The 19262-nt window shown below is 47.1% G+C and overlaps 1 protein-coding gene across 4 annotated transcripts in view; it reads right to left on the bottom strand.

Moving 5' to 3' along the window:
- Positions 1-19262, bottom strand: part of LOC137783872 (disabled homolog 2-interacting protein-like) — a 108419-nt gene that overhangs the window by 52674 nt on the left and 36483 nt on the right. For 3 of the 4 annotated variants that reach the window (XM_068574211.1, XM_068574212.1, XM_068574213.1), the window contains exons 2-3: positions 12376-12497; positions 3984-4102 (exon numbers count right to left, since the gene is read on the bottom strand). In XM_068574211.1, coding sequence (XP_068430312.1) covers positions 3984-4102; positions 12376-12497 — 241 coding nt within the window. The remainder of the gene's footprint in view (positions 1-3983; positions 4103-12375; positions 12498-19262) is intronic. The other variant, XM_068574210.1, reaches the window with a different exon arrangement.

The raw sequence follows: 19262 nt of genomic DNA on the forward strand, positions 1-19262 counted from the left end.
CTGTTGTTTTTCCTCTTATTGGCTAAAAACAAAACAAATCTGTAACGGAGCTTTTCTGACTACGAGCGTTCCTTCTCTGCACCGTGTGAGCGATCATCCCCGATGAACACTGAGCTACATGTGGGAAGGCCGTGCCGACAATGAATGACAACGTGGATCACTCGTGTGTGTGTGTGTGTGTGGTCATGTGTTGTTGTGTGATGAGTGCACATGTGATCAACAAGCATGTGACCTTCAGCATCAGGGGAAGTGGGCTCGGTGGAATAACCAGAGAAGAGCTGGTAAAGGAGACATTTCAGCCACCGCGATGAGGAGAGACAACGGGGTGGGGAGTCAACAAATTATGACAAATATGAACAAGGGGAGAGGAGAGGAGAGGAGGAAGGGAGGGAGGGTTTGTTGGCGCAGTGGCACGAAATGAGGAAGCGAGAGGATCCGGGGACGAGTCTGTGAGTGCCGGATCGCGTGTTTAATGGAGCGGAAACAACTCCGACACTGTTGAACCCGAAGCTCCCAACAGAGAAACCGGAGCGAACACGACGGCGGCGAAGTGACAAATGACACAGAGGAGAAGCAGAGGCTCGTTACGTGAAGGGTTAATGGACATTGGGGTGCTGGCAGGGCAAAAAGAAAAGGAGTGAATGTCAGTAAGTAAGTGAGTGAGACGGGAGGAGGAGGAGGAGGAGAAGAGGAGGCGGAGAGGAGGATATTACAGCGGAAACCACCTGGGGAATGTTTACAGAATTTAATAACTCTAAATGGCATCACTTTATTGGATTTATGGATGGATGTGTCTCTCATTCCCTTCGCTGTGCTACTCTGTTCTCACCCCCCCACCCACCTTCCCCCCACACACACACACACACACCTGCAACAATTACCACAGCACCCATTGGTGCGAGCTTTATGAACAAAAACGACGGCATGGGGGGATTTGTATCTCTTGAATCTTGAGCAGAGCTCATATATACATACATCTCTTTCTCCCAGCATGCATCTCTCTGTCTCTGTCTCTGTCTGTCTCTCTCTGTCTCTCTCTCTCTCTCTCTCTCTCTATATATATATATATCTCAGAATATATAGAGCGTGTCATATTCTATGCAATGCAAACAGAAATAAAGCATAAGCTGAGCAGATTGTCTGAGCCGAGCGAGGCCGGGGACAGAAACAGGAAGCGGCGAACGGATGTAATAAATTGCTTTGGCCATTTTCTCCATCTGCTGTTCAGAGTCTGAGTGACGGACACACAGGAAAAAAAAAATGAGAAAAGATTTCCGGCTGAGTTACAGAAGCAACTTTTCCACCGGTGCACACAGTGCTGAGAGTCCCCAAACACACACACACACACACACACACACACTCAATCTGTCTAATTACAGACACAACAATCACAATCATCCACACACTGTGCTGTGAGCCATCGAGTTTTGCAAATGAATTTTTTAGCGCCACTAAAAACAACAGTGGCTACAATGTCGCTTGATGGAAGGCTCTGAAGACAGAGCATGCAGATGCCTTTGGGGTGAACTGTCCTCTAAATAAACCTTGCTGCACTGATGGATTAACATTATTTTCATACCCGCCCACTGCTTATTGAAACGTTCAACCCACCCTCCGCATGCTTGACTGTCCAACCGAGGCTCCCAGCATCGAGGAACCAGTTGCATCCAGTGAGGTATTCACTGGTGTGTCCGCAGAGTTCCAGGAGAGGTCGGCAGAGGTCAGATGAGCCGGGTGTCAGACCGCCTTCGGGACGAGAACGACGCGCAGAGAGCAACAAGCGACGTCCAGGGACACGCAGTAGCTAGTGTGTGGCACCGTGTGCAAAACCTGATGCTTTGTGACGCGTGAACAGAATGAACACGTATGATTGCGTCCTTGTTCCGTCAGTGCAGTTACAGCCACGAGAAGAGCCTGAAAAGAACAAGCTGATCATTTCCTGAAGAGTGTACTTAAACATGAATAGATGTACTTCCTTAATCCAGTAATTAGTATGCGTGTGCGTGCGCGCGCGTGCATGTGTGTGTGCAGGGTAGTCGTGCTCGTCCACGCTGTGTTTCAGAGCCTCCGATTAAAACGGATCAATATTTCATTTTAGAAGTCCAGCTGCTCCTCATCTGCAGGTCGCTTCTCCCGAGACAGACTCTGCAAGTGTGTGCGTGTGTGTGGGATCTTTACAGAAATGTATGCAAACATGTGGCCATCAATATGCGGCTGCAAGAGGAGGAGATATATATATATATATATATATATATATATATATATATATATATATATATATATATATACACACACACACACATATACTCATATTACCGCTAAGTTCAGTAATCAAACTGGTGTAAATGTACCGTATTGTAAATAATCCTCTGGTGTGTGAGATGTACAGTGAATACTAAATGTTCCTCTGCGCGTGTCGCATCCCTCACATCCGAGGCTGCACATCTGCACACCAGGGAGTTTGTCAGGGTCTCGGCTTTCCTTCCTCTTCCCTCCATCCCTCCTCCGTCTCGTCATCGCTTTTCCGCCAATTCCCAAGTCTTCCGCAGTGTTTTCTGCCCCAAGGCTGCTCTCCCGTCAGTTTCCTTCTACTACACGAGGACATGTTTAGGGAGAAGTATCATTATATATATATATATATATAGACAATGTGTGCATTTGCATTAGGGTTTCGGTGTTAAACCAGGTGAGATAAGACGCCTCCTGAACGCTCCAATTTCCTGTCCGATATTTGCTTTCTCCGCCGGGCGCTTCATCAATGCTGATAGGCTACGGAGAAAATAACCACTACTGTTTGAAAAATAGAGGAATGAAGGTGTGTGTGTGTGTGTGCGTGTGTGTGTGTGTGTAGCGAGGATGAAATTGGAGAGTGATGAGTTTGAAATGGGTAGAAGGGAGCGAGGTTAGAAAAATAGACGGCCGAACAGAATGGGGTGGGAGTGGGGTAAAGAAAATGAGAAAACAGCGGGACAAAGAACAGGAACGTGCACGAGCTCATTTTGTCCCGACCGCACCGGGGGAACAGTTCACCGTGTTCCACCCCGAACAATCGCTGCTGTTCCCCCGTGCGATAGCTCGACAGTGACGTTAATGCCTCATTAAAAAAGTACGAGGATTGGCAGCAGCAGCAGCTCGGAGCGCCCGCCTTTTTAAAAAAGCGAGAGCTGTGGAACATCTCTTCACAAAAAAAAAAGAGCAAGCACCTCCGTTAATTAATCACCTTGGCCCACTTTGCAGTCGCGGCATTGACGAGGAGGCGCTGGGAACCATCGGCGGCGTTACGGCCCCCAGGACGTCATTTCGGAGGTCAGGGGGCAAAATGTTTGCCAAGTGGCGGGAACTCCTGAAGGAAATCGGGGGAGTCAGGAAGTGGCAATCATCACAGCCTGAAGCGACATCATCGAAAACGCCAGCACGCTGGGAGGCGGACGACTGTAGAGAGGCAAGACTCTGAAGCCGGAGATGACCGAGGGGAAACACGGGGCAACTATCTCAGGGGTTATGTCACGATATGAATGAATGAATGCAGTCACTATTTCTAACTTTTAAAGTTGTTCTAAAGCTTCAAAGTCCCTCAGTGGACACGGTGGAAAGGTGGGCTTAACATGATCCTGTAGCTTGAGTCGTCTTTCAACGGGGAGGCCAAGCAAATATTGACGTTACCGTTACTCTGCACGCTCTAGTTTTAGTCGTAGTCGACGGCTTAACTTTGCATATTTATTAAGCTAAATGCTACGGAGCTACGGCGCGACGCGGCAGGAGAATCGCCGACGTATCACGGCGAAGAAAAGAGCGAGACGCGTTGGAAGCGACGAGCCGGAGAGTCGGGATTGGGATGCAGCCGACAAAACCCGACAGATGTCAGCGGCGGCGACCTGGATGACCGGCTGCTTGTGAGCGAGGGCGCGTGAAGCGTGAAGCGTGTCCGCGGTACACACACAAACGCCGAAAGGAACACACAAACCAAAACAAGAAACACCCACCTGTCATTGTCGACGCTCCTGAAGCCGGGGAGGATGTGCCGGAAGCTGGAGTTGCGGTCGAGTTTGGGTTGACTCTTGGTGCGCTTTATCGAACCCTTCAGCCGGCGACTGAGGAAGCCCTGATGGATGGAGAGAGAGAAAGAGAAAGAGAGAGACCGTGAGACTGTGTTCTCTGCTACTTTGAGGAGGGAAAGTCTCCAGGAAGTGGCGCGTCGAGCTCACGCTGCGGACGCAGACGCTCGCGCTCCAACGCGGACGAGGCCGCGCGTCCGTTATGGCGTAACACACACGAGTAAGTACACAGGATAGAGGACAAGGTCAAAGACAAAATGTCCCTTGAATCTCAGAGAGCGCAGATTTAACGAGCAGGTCGGGTCATGTTTACGTAAAGAAACTAAGAGATCGATTACCGGCAGCGGTAAATACGTCGGCAATTGATTTGACGGATACGCCCCCTTTGTTTTTTTTTTGTTTTTTGTGTCGCTCCTCTCTTTGTCTGAGTCTGTGTGTTTACTTCTTCCAACATCTGCAATCGCACCCCAACCCCCCCAAGCAACCTCACTGTCTCCATGGCAACTGTTGGCTGGCATTAAAGAGCAGGGAGGATGTGAACAAACGAGACCTGGTGCAGAAATGGCAGTCTGCTGCAAGAAAGAAAGGAAGACAAATAAATATTGTTTTCCAGCTCTTTGTGTGTGTGTGTGGAGGGGGCTGAGGGGGTGGAGGGGGGGACAGGTTGTTGGAATTCACCCCAAAAATCTGTAAAAGGACATATTTGGATGAAAAGAACGTATCGGAGGAGTCGAGCGCCAAAAAAAGAACCCCGGCATCCTTCGGGGGCTCAGGTGTAGCGGTTTAATCCAATCAGCTGATTCACGGTGCCGAACAATAGCCCAGGAACAATGTGGCGACCTCAAGACGTGCGAGACGATGAGGACCCACACACACACACGCGCCTGTGAAAACAACCTCCCTCAGTCCCAGTCAGGCCATTAACACACCTGTATAATTACCACCTACAGCGTGAACGGGGTCGCCCCCCGGGGTCCAACAATGTGGAAGAAGGATAATTAGAGAGCGACTTCCAGACAGCCTGCCAGCTGATCACAGAGCAGCCATCCAGCATCCTGACGAACAGCGCCTGTCATCTGCGAAGCTCTCCGGGGCTCGGAGAGACAAAGACTCGGCTAATGTCGGCGTGTGTGTGTGTGTGTGTCGCCGGCTCGTCTCCGCTCCATTAGCGCGTGACCCCCGAAACAATAGCAGCCCCGACTTCAATGCCACCGCGTTCCTATTTTTTTTCTTCTTTTTTTTTTTTTAGAGTTTCACACCAGCCAAACAAATGATAAGAAGGCAGTCGGTATTCACGCAGCGTGCTCGTTGATGCTGGATGTCGAGGAGCTGCTCGCGGCTGCTGAGCGGAAAATACAACTTAAGAGTAGTAGTGTTTAAAAACCTCGACAACGTCCTACACGTGAAGTTCAGGAGCGCTACAGTTGTTCTTCTGCGGCTGCCGGAGGGAGCGCCCGGAAAAGTGTGAGAAAATAACTCAAAAACAGGTAATACCTTGAATATGGAGTTTGGATAAACGAGGGAATTTCCCAGGACGGGAAAGTCTAAAGAAGAGATGCTGTACCGAGGCGGGAGGCGGGTCGAGGACACTGATATACTGGACTGGAGAAGAAGGAATGAAAACAGGTGTACTTTGAAAACGAGTGAATGCAAATTAGCAGATAGTGAAGACTGAAAAATGGGGCACAGCTTCTGCTACGTGGGAGGACCCTGTGCAAGTTTAAGGCCTAGAAACACGACAAAAAGACGTTCATTTGGATTCAGAAATGACGTGTGCATACTGAGGAGATGGGACTTGGTGGTCATGCTGGTAACTAGGTTACTAGAATGACCTCCGAGTCTGCTACTAACTTGGTTAATAGCACGACTGGCGAGTCTGCTAGTAACCGAGTTACTAGCATGACACTGAGTATGCTACTAACTTGGTTAATAGCATGAGTGCCGAGTCTGCTAGTAACCGAGTTACTAGCATGACAACTGAGTATGCTACTAACTCTGTTACTAGCATGACCGCAGAGTCTGCTAGTAACCAAGTTACTAGCATGACCGCCGAGTCTGCTACTGACTCGGTTACTAGCATGACATGAGTCTGCAAGTAACTCAGATACTAGCATGACGCAGAGTACTAGCATGACACTGAGTTTGCTACTAACTTGGTTACTAGCATGACTGCTGAGTCTGCTCGTAACCGAGTTAGTAGCATGACACCGAGTATGCTAGTAACTGTTACTAGCTGCACCGCCGAGTCTGCTACTAACTCGGTTACTAGCATGACCGCCAAGTCTGCTAGTAACTGAGTTACTAGCATGACATCGTCGCTACCTGCGCCACCGCTGGACTCGGTTCTGTTTCGGGGGCTTTTAGCTAAATAAAATGAGGATGGCTGAGTCACTGCTGTTGGTGTGAAACCACCACATGACGCTCCCTCCATTCTTTCCCTCGCTTCAAGCCGCCGCTGTGTGTGTGTGTGTGTGTGTGTGTGTGTGTGTGTGTGTGTGTGTGTGTGTGTGTGTGTGAGCGTGTGAGCGTGTGGGCATGTGGTTAGATTAGCATTAGGCGGCGTTGTGAACAAAGACAAACATGAGTCAGGCTGTGCAGTCGTCTTCTCGATTTGCACCCCCCCTCCTCAGACTCGAGGAGAGGAGAGGCAGCGGATTCCTGACTTTCTTTCTGACGGTGGTGATGGCGCTGCAGTAAAATGACACCCACACGCGCTCTGCATACGCAAGCGGTGACACACACACACACACACCTTTCCTCATTGCTGGGTATCGTTCACAATCACCTCCAGGATTTATAGTAATTCCACGCCTCCTCCCTGCAGGCCCCACAGATAGGCTTCGGTGCCGGCTGCTGTTGGCACATATTCACAGATGACAAATTAAAAAAAAGCTTCTCTCTCTTCTTGCTTTTTTTAAAAATGTTTATTTTTTTATTTCTCCAGCTCTTCCATCCGCGGAAATAAAGCCGGTGGAGAGAAACCCGTCCCCTGTGGGCGAGGCGGATTGATCAGTTGGCTGCTTGTTCTGTTTTTACTTCTCCGCTCGCCCTGATGGATGGACTCTGGAGAACGGAGGGATGAAGGGAAAAGAGAGCGAGAGAGGAAGATAAAACCACGCCGATGATTGCTCGGATTATTTTTTTTGCACACGCTCTCCGGTGCGGCGGCGTTATGAAGCACCGCTCTCTAATTCAGTCGGCCTGTCGGAGCCACTCGCAGAGTTATTGCAAAGGGTTAAAAGGTCGGCAGATATTAACGGCCCTTTTCCTCACTTACAATCAGTCAGTGAGGATGACTGATGCCGATACTAACACCAGATTAAACCCCTGGGAGACACTGAGCGCCACAAAAGTGTTGGCATTTAATTTGCCTCGACCGCGAGCTCATATGAGATGATTAGGAGATATAGATATATATAGATATATATAGATAGATAGATAGATATATATATATATATATATATATATATATATATATATATATATATATATATATATATATATATATATATAGATAGATATATAGACAATGTGTGCATTTGCATTAGGGTTTCGGTGTTAAACCAGGTGAGATAAGACGCCTCCTGAACGCTCCAATTTCCTGTATGTGTGTGTGTGTGTGTGTGTGTGTGTGTGTGTGTGTGTGTGTGTGTGTGTGTGTGTGTGTGTGTGTGTGTGCGCGCGTGTCTATGTGTATAGGTGTATAAGTGGATGGATGTGTGTCTATGTGTGTGTTTGTGTGGGGTATCTGCATGTCTCTGTGTGTAAAGGTGTGAGTGTGTGTATGTGTGTCTATATGTGTAGAGGTGTATGGGTGAAAGATGACATACTAAGAACTGCTGTGTGTGTTTGTGTGTCTACATCTGAATATGTGTGTTTGTGTGTGCGTGTATAGGTGTGAGTGTGTATGGGTGTGTATAAAATCAAGGAGACATATGGTGAAATAGAGGAGGAGACAGATATGGAGGTGAGACTAGTCAAGAGTAAATAAATAAAAAATGACAGCGATTGCTCGCCAGAGAGGGATGAGCTCTAGGAGCGGGACAAATGGGAAAAGTGCAGCACAATGTGTGGGTGGCAGAGCATGAGTTGATAGAAAAAGCAATAGAATGAAACTAAATGGGGGGCGGGGGAGAGGAGAAAAGTGCAGCAAATGAGCGACAAGGTCGCCGGTGGATCGGCGCTCAGTGGAGCGTCGAGCCGGAGCCGAAACAAGAGACGGTCAAATACAGCGAGATTAGTCTGGTTCCTCCCGGTGGGTTTCATTCTGATCAGCGACACGGCACGTGTACGTAGAGCGGAAGGGGAAAAAATAAATATATTTATATATATATTGTGCAACCTTTTTCCAGATGGTCTTGCTGTATGTGATCAGTTCTCAAAAGCAGGGTTCATACACGTCTTGACAAATGATTTCCATGACTTTGAACCAACTTTTCCATGACTTTAAACCAAATTGCCATGACTTTATACCACATTTTTATGACTTTAAACCCAATTTCCATAAGCAAATATTGAGTGAAATTGTGAGTAAACAGTAAAAAGTGATAAAATGTAGTATTTAAACTAAAAATGAGGATTCAAAGCATACAGTAAACCTTAAATGACACAAATGAATTAGAGACAATAGTTTGGTTTAAAGAATAAACATTTATATAGATGCCTGCATGTATGCTGCTTATATTTTGAGCCTCTTTCTTTTAAAAGCATATTCATCATTTCAAACTCAGTGTAAATGAACGTCATGAACACATGAATACAAGACATTTACAGGACTTTTACTACACTTTTGGGGATTACATTTTTTACATTACTTTTCCAGGCCTGTAAATAACCATGGACGGGTTTTTCCATGTCCGTATGAACCCTGCAAACGGGAACAAGGCATGAAAACACACTTCTTTTTGGTGCTTGTGCACACACATTTTGGGTCTCTGGAGTTCCACTGGAGCACAAACAGAGTTATCTCACCTCTTTGATTACTGCGTTTTACTTTAAAATGCTCCTGTATGCAACCTCCGCCTGAGCAGAAGCAGATACATACATTCAGAGAGACAGTTGTGAGCAAAGTAACGTGTTTTTCATCATTCAAGCATTTTGAGACGATCCGGGTAGAAACCTGAAACACAAAGCCGACGTGGCCGGTGATGACGATGCTCGCCGACACCTCATGAGACGCTTCATTGCTCCATCGTGCGGTAAAGAGACGGCTAAATTGATTCATGAGAATACACTTTAATACCGCTTGGTTGCATGACACCTATGAAAGATCAACGACTCAACACAGGGCCATAAACAGCGTCGTGTCGAGATCCCGCCATTAATTCATTATTAATTCATTAATCCCTGTTTGGCTCCTGCGTGTCATCGGTCTGCCGTAAACGTCTCGGTTTCCGTGTTGCAAACGCACACTTACACGCGGAGAAAACACGATAAGGCCATTACGGCCGGCGCCACCTGTCATCGCGGCGTCACACGATCCCCTCCGCGAGAATTTCAATGAGCTCTTTAATTATTCCGCATTTCTACGGCTGACAGCTAATTAGCGGGAAGGGGGACGGATTAATCTGATTCAACGCGCATCCCCGTGGGGGGAGGGGGAAAGACCGGCGTTGTACCGGCCTACCAAAGGGCGTCTGAGGCTTGTAGAAGAAGACGCGTTTGTCCGTGTTTACTACGCGCCCTTGTTTACAGTGCAAATGTGCGTTTTTTTTCCCTTTGCAACGTGTGTCTGAGAGTGCACACGGGGTCTGCATACCTGATAGTAATCTCAGCCTGTCCGAGCCCATTAAATCACCACGGAGAGGACAGCTCAATTTCATCGCGGGGGCTTTTTTCTTTCTTTTTTTTTTTTCATGAAAATTAAAGCAAATGCAAGTTAATTTCTATTCCCTCGGCTCGGCGATTCCCGGCTCCCCTAATGGGGTGTGCTGATAGAATCAGTGCCCGGACAATCAGCAGGGTGTTCCCTGCTTCCACATCCACCTCTCTTGTCCTCCTCGAGCCCAACCTGATGAAAACAAGAGACATACCTGTCCAATTAGACCCCCTGCTATTATCGGAGAGGAGCGGTGGTGGGAGAGGGAGAGATTGGATAAGGAGCTGAGTCACAATTGAGAATCAATCCAGCCAGCGAGAGCAATCAGCAGGACGGAGGGGTGGAGAGGGTGGGCGGGGGGGACGTGACCGACTTAGATAAGGTTTGTTTTGTCTGCTCCTTTTAAACAAGTAGCGAATAAGAGGAGCCACCGAGTTGCAACTTTTGCATTTAATGTATGCGCTCTTTTCCGGTATTTTCTGAAAAATTGGCTGTGGAAGATTAGGCTTTGGAGAGATTTTTTAGCTTTCTTGCACGCCTGCTGGGGAGAAATTGTTTTTAGCCAAAACACTGGAAGATGTGCTTACGTGTGTGTGTGTGTGTGTGTGTGTGTGTATGCAGCATCCATTTGTGTGTGCAGACAGTGAACCCAGTCTCTGCAAAAGAACATGAGAGAAAAAAACATTTTGACAGATTTAGCTCAAGGCCTAGGAGTGGTACTTTAGATGTCACCACAGCTCTTTTCACTGGAGGGAGAACAGTGAGCGGCGCTTTTTGACGTTTTCTAAAAGTGGGAGACGCCGGAGAGAAGGTCGGAGAGAAGACGGACAACCCGCCGCCCGCCTTGCACGTCCTTTCCGCGACTACTTGCCACGGTTTTCTAATCCAACGCATCCATTTGAACTATCAGCAGATATATGATGATGTTGAAGCAATGCAATTTGGAGCAAAATCATATTTTGTTTACTTTAAAAGTTGCTTATGGGGGGAACTTAGTTGCCTGTGCTGTACCGTCAAAGTCCAGAAGGGGGCAGCGTGATGGGATAGTGGGTGAGACATGATTTCTTTGTGCTTCTGAGCAATAAGCCCACAGAAGTGAGATAAGTAGTCATGTGATGGAGACAGGATGACTTTGCTGCAGAGCTTTTTTTTCCTCTCCGGAGAGTACAAAGAGCTGAGTAACAGACACTTAATCAATATTTAGCCCCTCCATCTGACCCGTCCTGTCTCCTAGCGTCTTCCTTTCTTTTCTTTATATATTTCCTCTCTATATCCACTCGTTGATTCCCGGTCACGTCAAAATAACACGGCTCAATGACTCAATTCACATTCATGAGACAGAAGAAACACACACACACAAACTTCATTTCCTCTTCTTTATACGCGCAGACGAGAGTTCATCAAGCTGCGGTGATTTTGATCAACTCCTCAATAAAGTGAAAGCGGTTTCATGAGACGCTTTGTTGTCGCTCTGCAGGCGCGGCAGCAGCGGCTCCAGTTGTCGTATTCTGTACTCACCGCGGGCTTTTATTGAGCCTGAAAGGCCAAACACGAGCGCTGAACGTTAGCGTTAGCGTTAGCGTGAGTCTGCGCTCTGGTACCGCCGGCCTCACGCCGACTGTTTACAGTTCACCTCCAGGTCGTCGCCTCCCCCACTCATTACTTATTAAATGCCAATATGCACTGCTAAGTGCTAATTAGCTTGAAAGTGATGACTCATAGCGGAATTTTTGGGCTTCATTAACCGGCTGTTTGTCTATTAAATTAAAGATGGCAGAAAGTGTACCGGAGAGGAATTAAGGTAAAGATGACAGACAATTGGTGTGTGTGTGTGTGTGTGTGTGTGTGTGTGTGTGTGTGTGTGTGTGTGTGTGTGTGTATAGTTGTGAGTGCGCGTAGGTGTTTGTGTGGGTGTGTGTGTATAAGTCCGAGTGTGTATAGGTGTGTGTGTGTATGTATGTATAGGTTGATGTGTGTGTGTGTGTATAGGTGGATGTATCGGTGTGTGTATGGTTGTAAGTGTGTCTGTGGGTGTCTATGTGTATAGGTGCGTGTGTGTATAAGTTTATGTGTGTGTGTATGTGTCGATGTGTGTATGTGTGTACGTGTGTCTGTATATAGGTCTATGTGTGTGTTTGTATGAGTGAGTGTGTAAGTGTGTGTGTGTTTTTCAAGAGGAAGAGAGACAGTTTGCGTGCGAGTGTGTGTGTCGGCTCACATGAAGCATGTTAAACTTATTCAGCGTGAGATGCAACGGAAAAAAATCACACCGGGTGTAAAGAAGTAAAGGACGGCGTGCTGGAAGACACGTCGACGACGAACATCAAAGGCCCCGTTCCAACATTTGAAGTAAATGAGTTTCAGATTGGCACGCGTCCATCTGGAGACCAGACCGATCCCCCGGAGACAAAGAGGAGCAGAACACACACACACACACACACACACACAGAGACACACACACACACGCACACACAGAGACACACGGCATGGAAACAAACTCACAGTACTCACGGTGACTCTGAAAGGCGTGGCAGCAGTGGGCGTGGCCTCCATAGTGGGCGTGTTCTTGTCAGAGGAGCTGCCCGGCATGCTGCGGCGGCGTCCCGTCCTCTCCGGAGGAGACTCTGCGAAAACACAGACGCATCTGTAAAGCTTTGGGTTGAAGGACAAGACCAATACCAGTCAAGGCAATTAGCTTAGCTTCGCCGGGTTTAGCTTCGCGTTAAGACTGTAAGCGAGGGCGGAAACGGCTAGCTCGGATCTCTCAAAAGAAAAAAAACTGAACCAAAGACACTGACTGAGTGCTGAGTGAGGGTGTGGAGCTTTGGGTCGGTCCATAGACTTTCTGATCCCAAACCTGAGCCGGATGTTTAAAGCATCTAATGTGTGTGTGTGGGCACTTCAGATGAAATGTCGTATAGGAACATGTGAAAAAACACGCTTGCTTTCCATTTCTGATTTCCCCTTTTACTGATCTCTTAACACACACACACACACACACACAGGAATGACTTGCTGAAGAGTTCTGGCGTTGAGGACGGTGCATGAATAAGTGCAAAAAGCAGCAAATCTGGACACGTCCTGGAGGAATGTTGAGCGTGCGTGTCTCCACAGACTCCAGGTAGCCGACACACTCAAATGCTAGCAAACAAAAACTTTGTGAAACCCTGAACGGTGAAAGGGAAGTTGTTTGGCTCGCAATCGTTGTGTGCCTCCGGTACGAGACATTCTAGCACAACACCGTTGAGTTTCTCACAAGGGAAGATGCCGGATAGGTGAACAGAGACAAACGTATGTTAAAAGACAGGCATAAAACATGCAGAAAAAAGAAAGTGTGTTTCACTAGTACACACTGAGTCGTTGCATCACTGAGTCCAGGTTTCATTAATAAATGAGATCTTTGACTGTCTGCAACATTGTATCTAAATTAGTGGCAGTGTTGCTCTAATAAGGATGAATCTCTCTAATATATATATATATATATATATATATATATATATATATATATATATATATATATATATATATATATATATATACACACACACACACACTCACCATGGTTAAGGAGTGTTTACTATGATACTACAAACTAATCATTGGAGGCACTAAACTTTGTGTGGAAAGTCAGATGACATTTAGCGTCTGGAGCGTCTCTAATAGGACACACACACACACACACACACGTCTGTCGAGCTGAGCGGTGCTAAATTAGCGGTCTGCTGTTCAGAGTTAGCGCTGTAATTGCAGAATGAATGGTGGGAGAGAACTTCCTGCTGTGTCGATCACAAGCCGGCGTATCGACCCCCTACGACTCTCAGCCTAACGTAAACATGAACGCAAGTCGGCGACAACAAACAGCAGACGAAGCGCGACGGATACAGTACGGAGCAGACGTCCTTGGTCGCAAAAAAATATATCAAATCGTTGTGATTGAAAACCCTCGGAGCCATCTGTCCCCCTGAGCGGTGACTCGCACTGTGGAGGTGAGGGAGGAGAGTCGGTGTGATGGTGAGGAGCGGCCCGAGTCCAGTATCCAGTCTGGCAGCCAGTCTCAAGTCTCATGTCCAGTTAGTTTGTGTTCATGAACGCATCACAAGCTTGACCTTTATAATCATACAAACGTTTCTTTATATATATATATATTTAAATTAAAAAATATATGTGTATTTATATATATTATTATTTTAAATATAAATAATTGTAGTTATTTATATAAATATATTTTTGTTTGTTAAATTATTATTGTAAAATGTATTTATATATTAGAAGTGACCGTTGCAAGCTTACGTATTGGATCGTTAGACATTTGCATTGGGATGCCTTACATAATAACACACACACACACACACACACACACACACACACACACTTAAATAATCCCATTTATTAGTTCTTAAATCAAATTTGCAGGTTGTCAAGTCTGCAAGCCAAGTGTTGAATCTTCAATTTTCAGCCGGATTTAAATCCAAGTCTGTGATGGAACGGTTTTACTTTCTCTTCGCTCAGGAAGGTTCCTAACGGAGTGAAAAGATCTGGAAGTATCTAAGTGGCGACCGCGATAAGAGAGCCGAGAGCAAAGGAAAGGAGAGGAGCTTCGGTACGTGGCCTTATCTCCTCGAGCGCACTAGAACATCCTTTATGTGAGGAAAGGGAGGAAATTACACAACTCCTTCACCGTCGCCGTTTAAGATCGGACACTGTGGAAACCTTCTTCTTCTGATTTGGACTCGAGGCACGTGGGACCTTTCTCCAACATCTAAATCTGTACTTGTGCACCTTGAAACGTCTCAGCGAGCGAGCGGCACGCTCTGAATGAAATGTTCCGCGGCTAAAAAAAAACGGCGAAACGAACGCGTGGGGGGAAAACCGGCTCCCTTCCCATTATCACGGCGCGGCGTTTTAATAAAAAGCCGTCTCGCTTCCGAAATGCGGTGGCATTGAAGTGTCTGCTGCCATGACAACAAGTGTATTTAATCTTTTAGAATACGAGAAAAAAAAAGAAGAAAGTAAACGAGGTAATGGTGAACATTGATCAGCAGTGTGAATGTCACTAAATTATTTTCTGCGCTCGACTTCGGTGGATTCACCCCTCGAGTCTTCCTAATTCCTTAAAGGAAATATCCCCGCTTGTACACAGCTGGCTGACAGACATACACGCACACGCACACACAGACACACACAGACACTTAGCTGTGAACTAATTGCTGTGTGAAATTGCAGTGTTTTTCGCTTCCACATGTTGTCACCATCTGTGTGTAATGCATCTTTACGGATGCATGGAAAATCCCGCCGCGCCGTAACGCGCCCGCATGTCGCCGACTCGCTAACCCCCCTCACCCCTCCTCCTCCTCTTCCTCCCCCCAAACCCCCCAACGGCAAACGGTAAACGTTTACACTCGCGCCCAATAAAACCTCCATTAAAAAAACGCAACTTCCGAAACTGAAGTAAATCATCAAAAGAGCCGTTTAGCCGCGGCATGTGGCGTCTGGTTTCAGGTTGTTAACACTTTCTAAATGGTTTCTAAACAGCATTCAGAGGGGACGAGGGACTGGGGGACGGGACGGGACGGCGGGACGGGGGGCGTCTAGCTGCTGTTGACGAGGCTATTTCCGTTGCATGGGGGAGCGTCTGAGCGAGCCAATCGAAGGGCCAGAGGGCATCGGCTGTTGGTCAAAACGGCGTCAAAAAACTCCCACGTCTGGTTTCGTATCGATTGCATTTCCGATCTTTTTCCCCGCGCGGCATCGTCTTTCTTTGTTTTCCTTATCGTCCGCGTTCTCTTCCCTATCGAGGCCACAGAGTTCGCGTTCTCCTTCACGAACCCACTTTTTTGTGCACTCGGGTTATCGTTATCTTCAGACCTCCGTATCCAAAACGTTCTCGCCGTATCGTCGCTACATCATCGCCTAGATTAAATCAAATCCTCATCTGTCTTTTGCCTCCTCCTTGCACTAAAAGTCACACCGCCTCCTCCTCTTCCTCCTCCATCATCATATGCCCACAAACAGAGCAATCGCTCTGCCTCGATTCCACTCACCTCTAGGCTAACTCACAGTTGTTTAATGGGGCCCTGAAAATGCCGGCGAGAGCCCCGGGGGACCGAAAAGCCGCACAGACTGCAGAGATAAAAGTCACCTGCGTTACCCGTGTGCACGGGAGAGAGTGTGTGTCGCGGGTCTGGCCGTCAGAGATAGAGGCGGTGCAGCCGGGGTAGGGGGAAATATCTCTTTGTGAACATTCAATAGAAGATGAACCAAAATGAATAAGGGAGAGTGGAAGGAATAGTTTGGAGGTTTTTTTGGGGAGATATCTCCTGCTACTTGTCAATCCACTCACCCATCTATTGCTCCATCACACCCAAAGCTCTTCCTTCCTTCCATTGACAATCAGTTATACTGTGACTTTTAGGGAAAACATCCACGCTCCGGCAGCTTGTTGCTATCCATCCATCAATCATTTTACCATCCATCCACCAATCTATTCAACCATCCACTCAACCATCTGTCCACTCATCCACCCATCAATCTATCTGTTCAACCCTCAATCAATCTATTCAACCTTCCATCCATCCACCAATCTATTCACCCATCCATCCATTTGTCCACACCTCCATTCATCCATCAATCAATCTATTTAACCACCCATCCATCCACCAATCCATCCACCAACCAATCCATTCATCCATCCACCCATAAACCCAATCACCCACCACTAACTCCATTCAACCCTCCACCCGTCGTTCTATCGCATCCAAAACTCTCTCCTTCCTTCTATTAACATTCAGTCTTGTAGGTCAGATTTCATATTTCCTTCGTCCTTCCCTGTGAGGCTCCATCCAGTGACCAGAGCCAGCGAACCTTCCCTTCCTCTCAGACTTCTCCAGCACAGGATGTTACAGGGCTGGGGCATGAACATTTTGCATAACAACTTAGTTTTGCTGTACTCGTATATTAAAAATAGCGACGGTTAACTTTTACATGTTATTTTGCCTGGATCGACGTGCCGTATGACCTTTTTTTTTTATTTCTTCTTATCGCTCTCGGAGCCGGCTGAGCCCAGTGGCTCTGTGATGAAATTCACAAAAAAGGTGGTTGTAAGCGGGTTGTCGATGCTGCACGGGGGGCATTTAATCTGCCCGCACATGATAGCGACTTGAAAAGAACCTCCAGCGTCTCCGCGCCACGCCGCCGCCGTGGACTACGACTTCCTGACTCGTGTCGCGGGAATCTCTTCGCCACAGAAAAGATGTCCACCGTCTATTGCGTGTCGACGTACACTCGCATCGCTGTTGCTTCTATTCATATGACATGTTGATGCCCAGGGCATTGGTTGTCGATGTGTCGCTAGCTGCCGTGTTGTACATAATCTTTCTTCGGGGCGACACTCAGACATTCGACAAGTGTGGCTTGTTTAAAGTGAAAGTAAAATGGTAAGAATGAGAGGTTGCACAACATCCATTCATATATAACTGTTATAGTCGGTTCAACATGGAGGATGAGGACAAAAACATCAAACAAAATCATTGAAAGAAAGAAATTGTCATGAGCTACTTCATCCAAATTGCTTAGTTTATCAACTTGAATGAAGTGATACGATGTAAAAGGTTCAAATGGGAGAATCGGGACACTGTTAACCCCGGTACGTTTCTTTGCAGCCGCTTCAAAAAAGAGTGTTATGAAAGAAACAATCCAACATGTGCGTCATGCAGCTAATGAGAGTTTGAGTGCAGGTCATCAGCGGCGGCATGTGTCAGCGGTTCAGCGTGTCCATACAACGCCGAGTGCTGAGAAAAGAGCACTTGTTTTGTGACAGGAGGGAAAATCAGAGGAGAACTCTCACACACACACACACACACACACACACACACACACACACACACACACACACACACACACACACACACACACACATCACAGGCTGTCAAGTTGTGTTTACTGTGTTCTCTCCACCTGGAGGACTATCTTCTATTGGTCCAGCCCGCCTCTCATCCTGCCTCCCTCACAAACACATCACTTTTCTGTCGTCCTCCCCTCCCCCTTCCTCCTCAAACACAAGACAACTAGAACTAGTCTTGACTGGCTGATAGTGCCGCATAAGAAGAAAAAGAAGAAGAAAAAAAGACGACAAGAAAGCTCCGTCTGTCTCTGGAATAGAATTAATGTCAATCAACGATTCAATCTGCCAGAAAGATGCATTTTTCTTCCGTGTCTTTAGTGGAGAGGCGTCGTCTCGTGACGGGTACGTATCGGACTTCACGAGATGGAGGTCACGGCTTTGATTGGTCAGACTAAAAACAGGTGTTGGTGTGTGTGTGTGTGTGTGTGTGTGTGTGTGAGAGAGAACAAGAGGCCTTGTGTGAGGCTCTAAACGTGTCAACACTGAACTGCGAGGACAGGCCTGGACTTTTGACCTCGTGGGATGTGCCATTCACCCAGCGCACACAGATGATGGGGCGATAAAGAGGTGCTGCCCCGTCTCCGAGGGGAGAGAGCGAGAATCCTTTCAACGACGGTCGACCATCACTTAACGGTCTGCAAACATCCTCCTCCTCCTCCTCCGATAACATCGCAGCGGCCTGACTTTAGACCTGGAGTTCAGAATAAACAGCCCAGAATGAACCTGAGAAACTTTGTGCGAGACTCAAGACTCATTCAAACGGTGTTAAAGTTCAGATATCGGAAGCATCGAGCGACGCCACGGAGGATGTTTTCAACTGGATTTTTTTTTGCAAAAGCGCAGGGATTCTATATTCGAAAGAGAGAGAGAGAGAGAGAGAGAGAGAGAGAGAGAGAGACTCTGCTTCATGTTTAGTTTGGCACACGCATGCCTTTGTCTGCAGAGTGTTATGGGAAGGCAGAGGAGAAGGGTGGCGGTGGAGGAGGAAGAGGAGGAAGAGGAGAGCGGGGTGCAGAAGAAGGAAGTTTGTGTTTGTGCAGAGGAAGCGACACGGCAGCAACATTCCTCCAACAGGCCGCCTGCGATCATACCCTCCTTCATAAACACACATGAGCAGACACACACACACACACATGCACACACACACGAAACGAGCAGCCGGTGCAGGCTCGGTGTGTCAGTTACCGAACGACATACACGCTAAAAATACACATTGCACAGACTGAATAAAGTCTTGTGTGTATGAATTTCCGCATGATCGTTGATGTCGTTCAAGGATTGCTTTTCAAGAGCCGTGGACGTGTTTCTCACTATATTTATTTTCATTTCCTAATTCATTTTCTCGTTGCATAATCGTGGCGTTAGATCCATAAACTGTCATTCCAACCAAAAAATATGAACTGGACCGCTTTCAAATGTTGTTTTTCTAAAGCTTCTGGGAAACACAAGGAGGACGACGGCTAAACAAATGCGCGTCGGAGAAACACAG

Source organism: Clinocottus analis, unplaced genomic scaffold (assembly GCF_023055335.1).
Source record: "Clinocottus analis isolate CAN_PGR_092001 unplaced genomic scaffold, fCliAna1.0.p SCAF_13, whole genome shotgun sequence".
NCBI lineage: Eukaryota > Metazoa > Chordata > Actinopteri > Perciformes > Cottidae > Clinocottus > Clinocottus analis.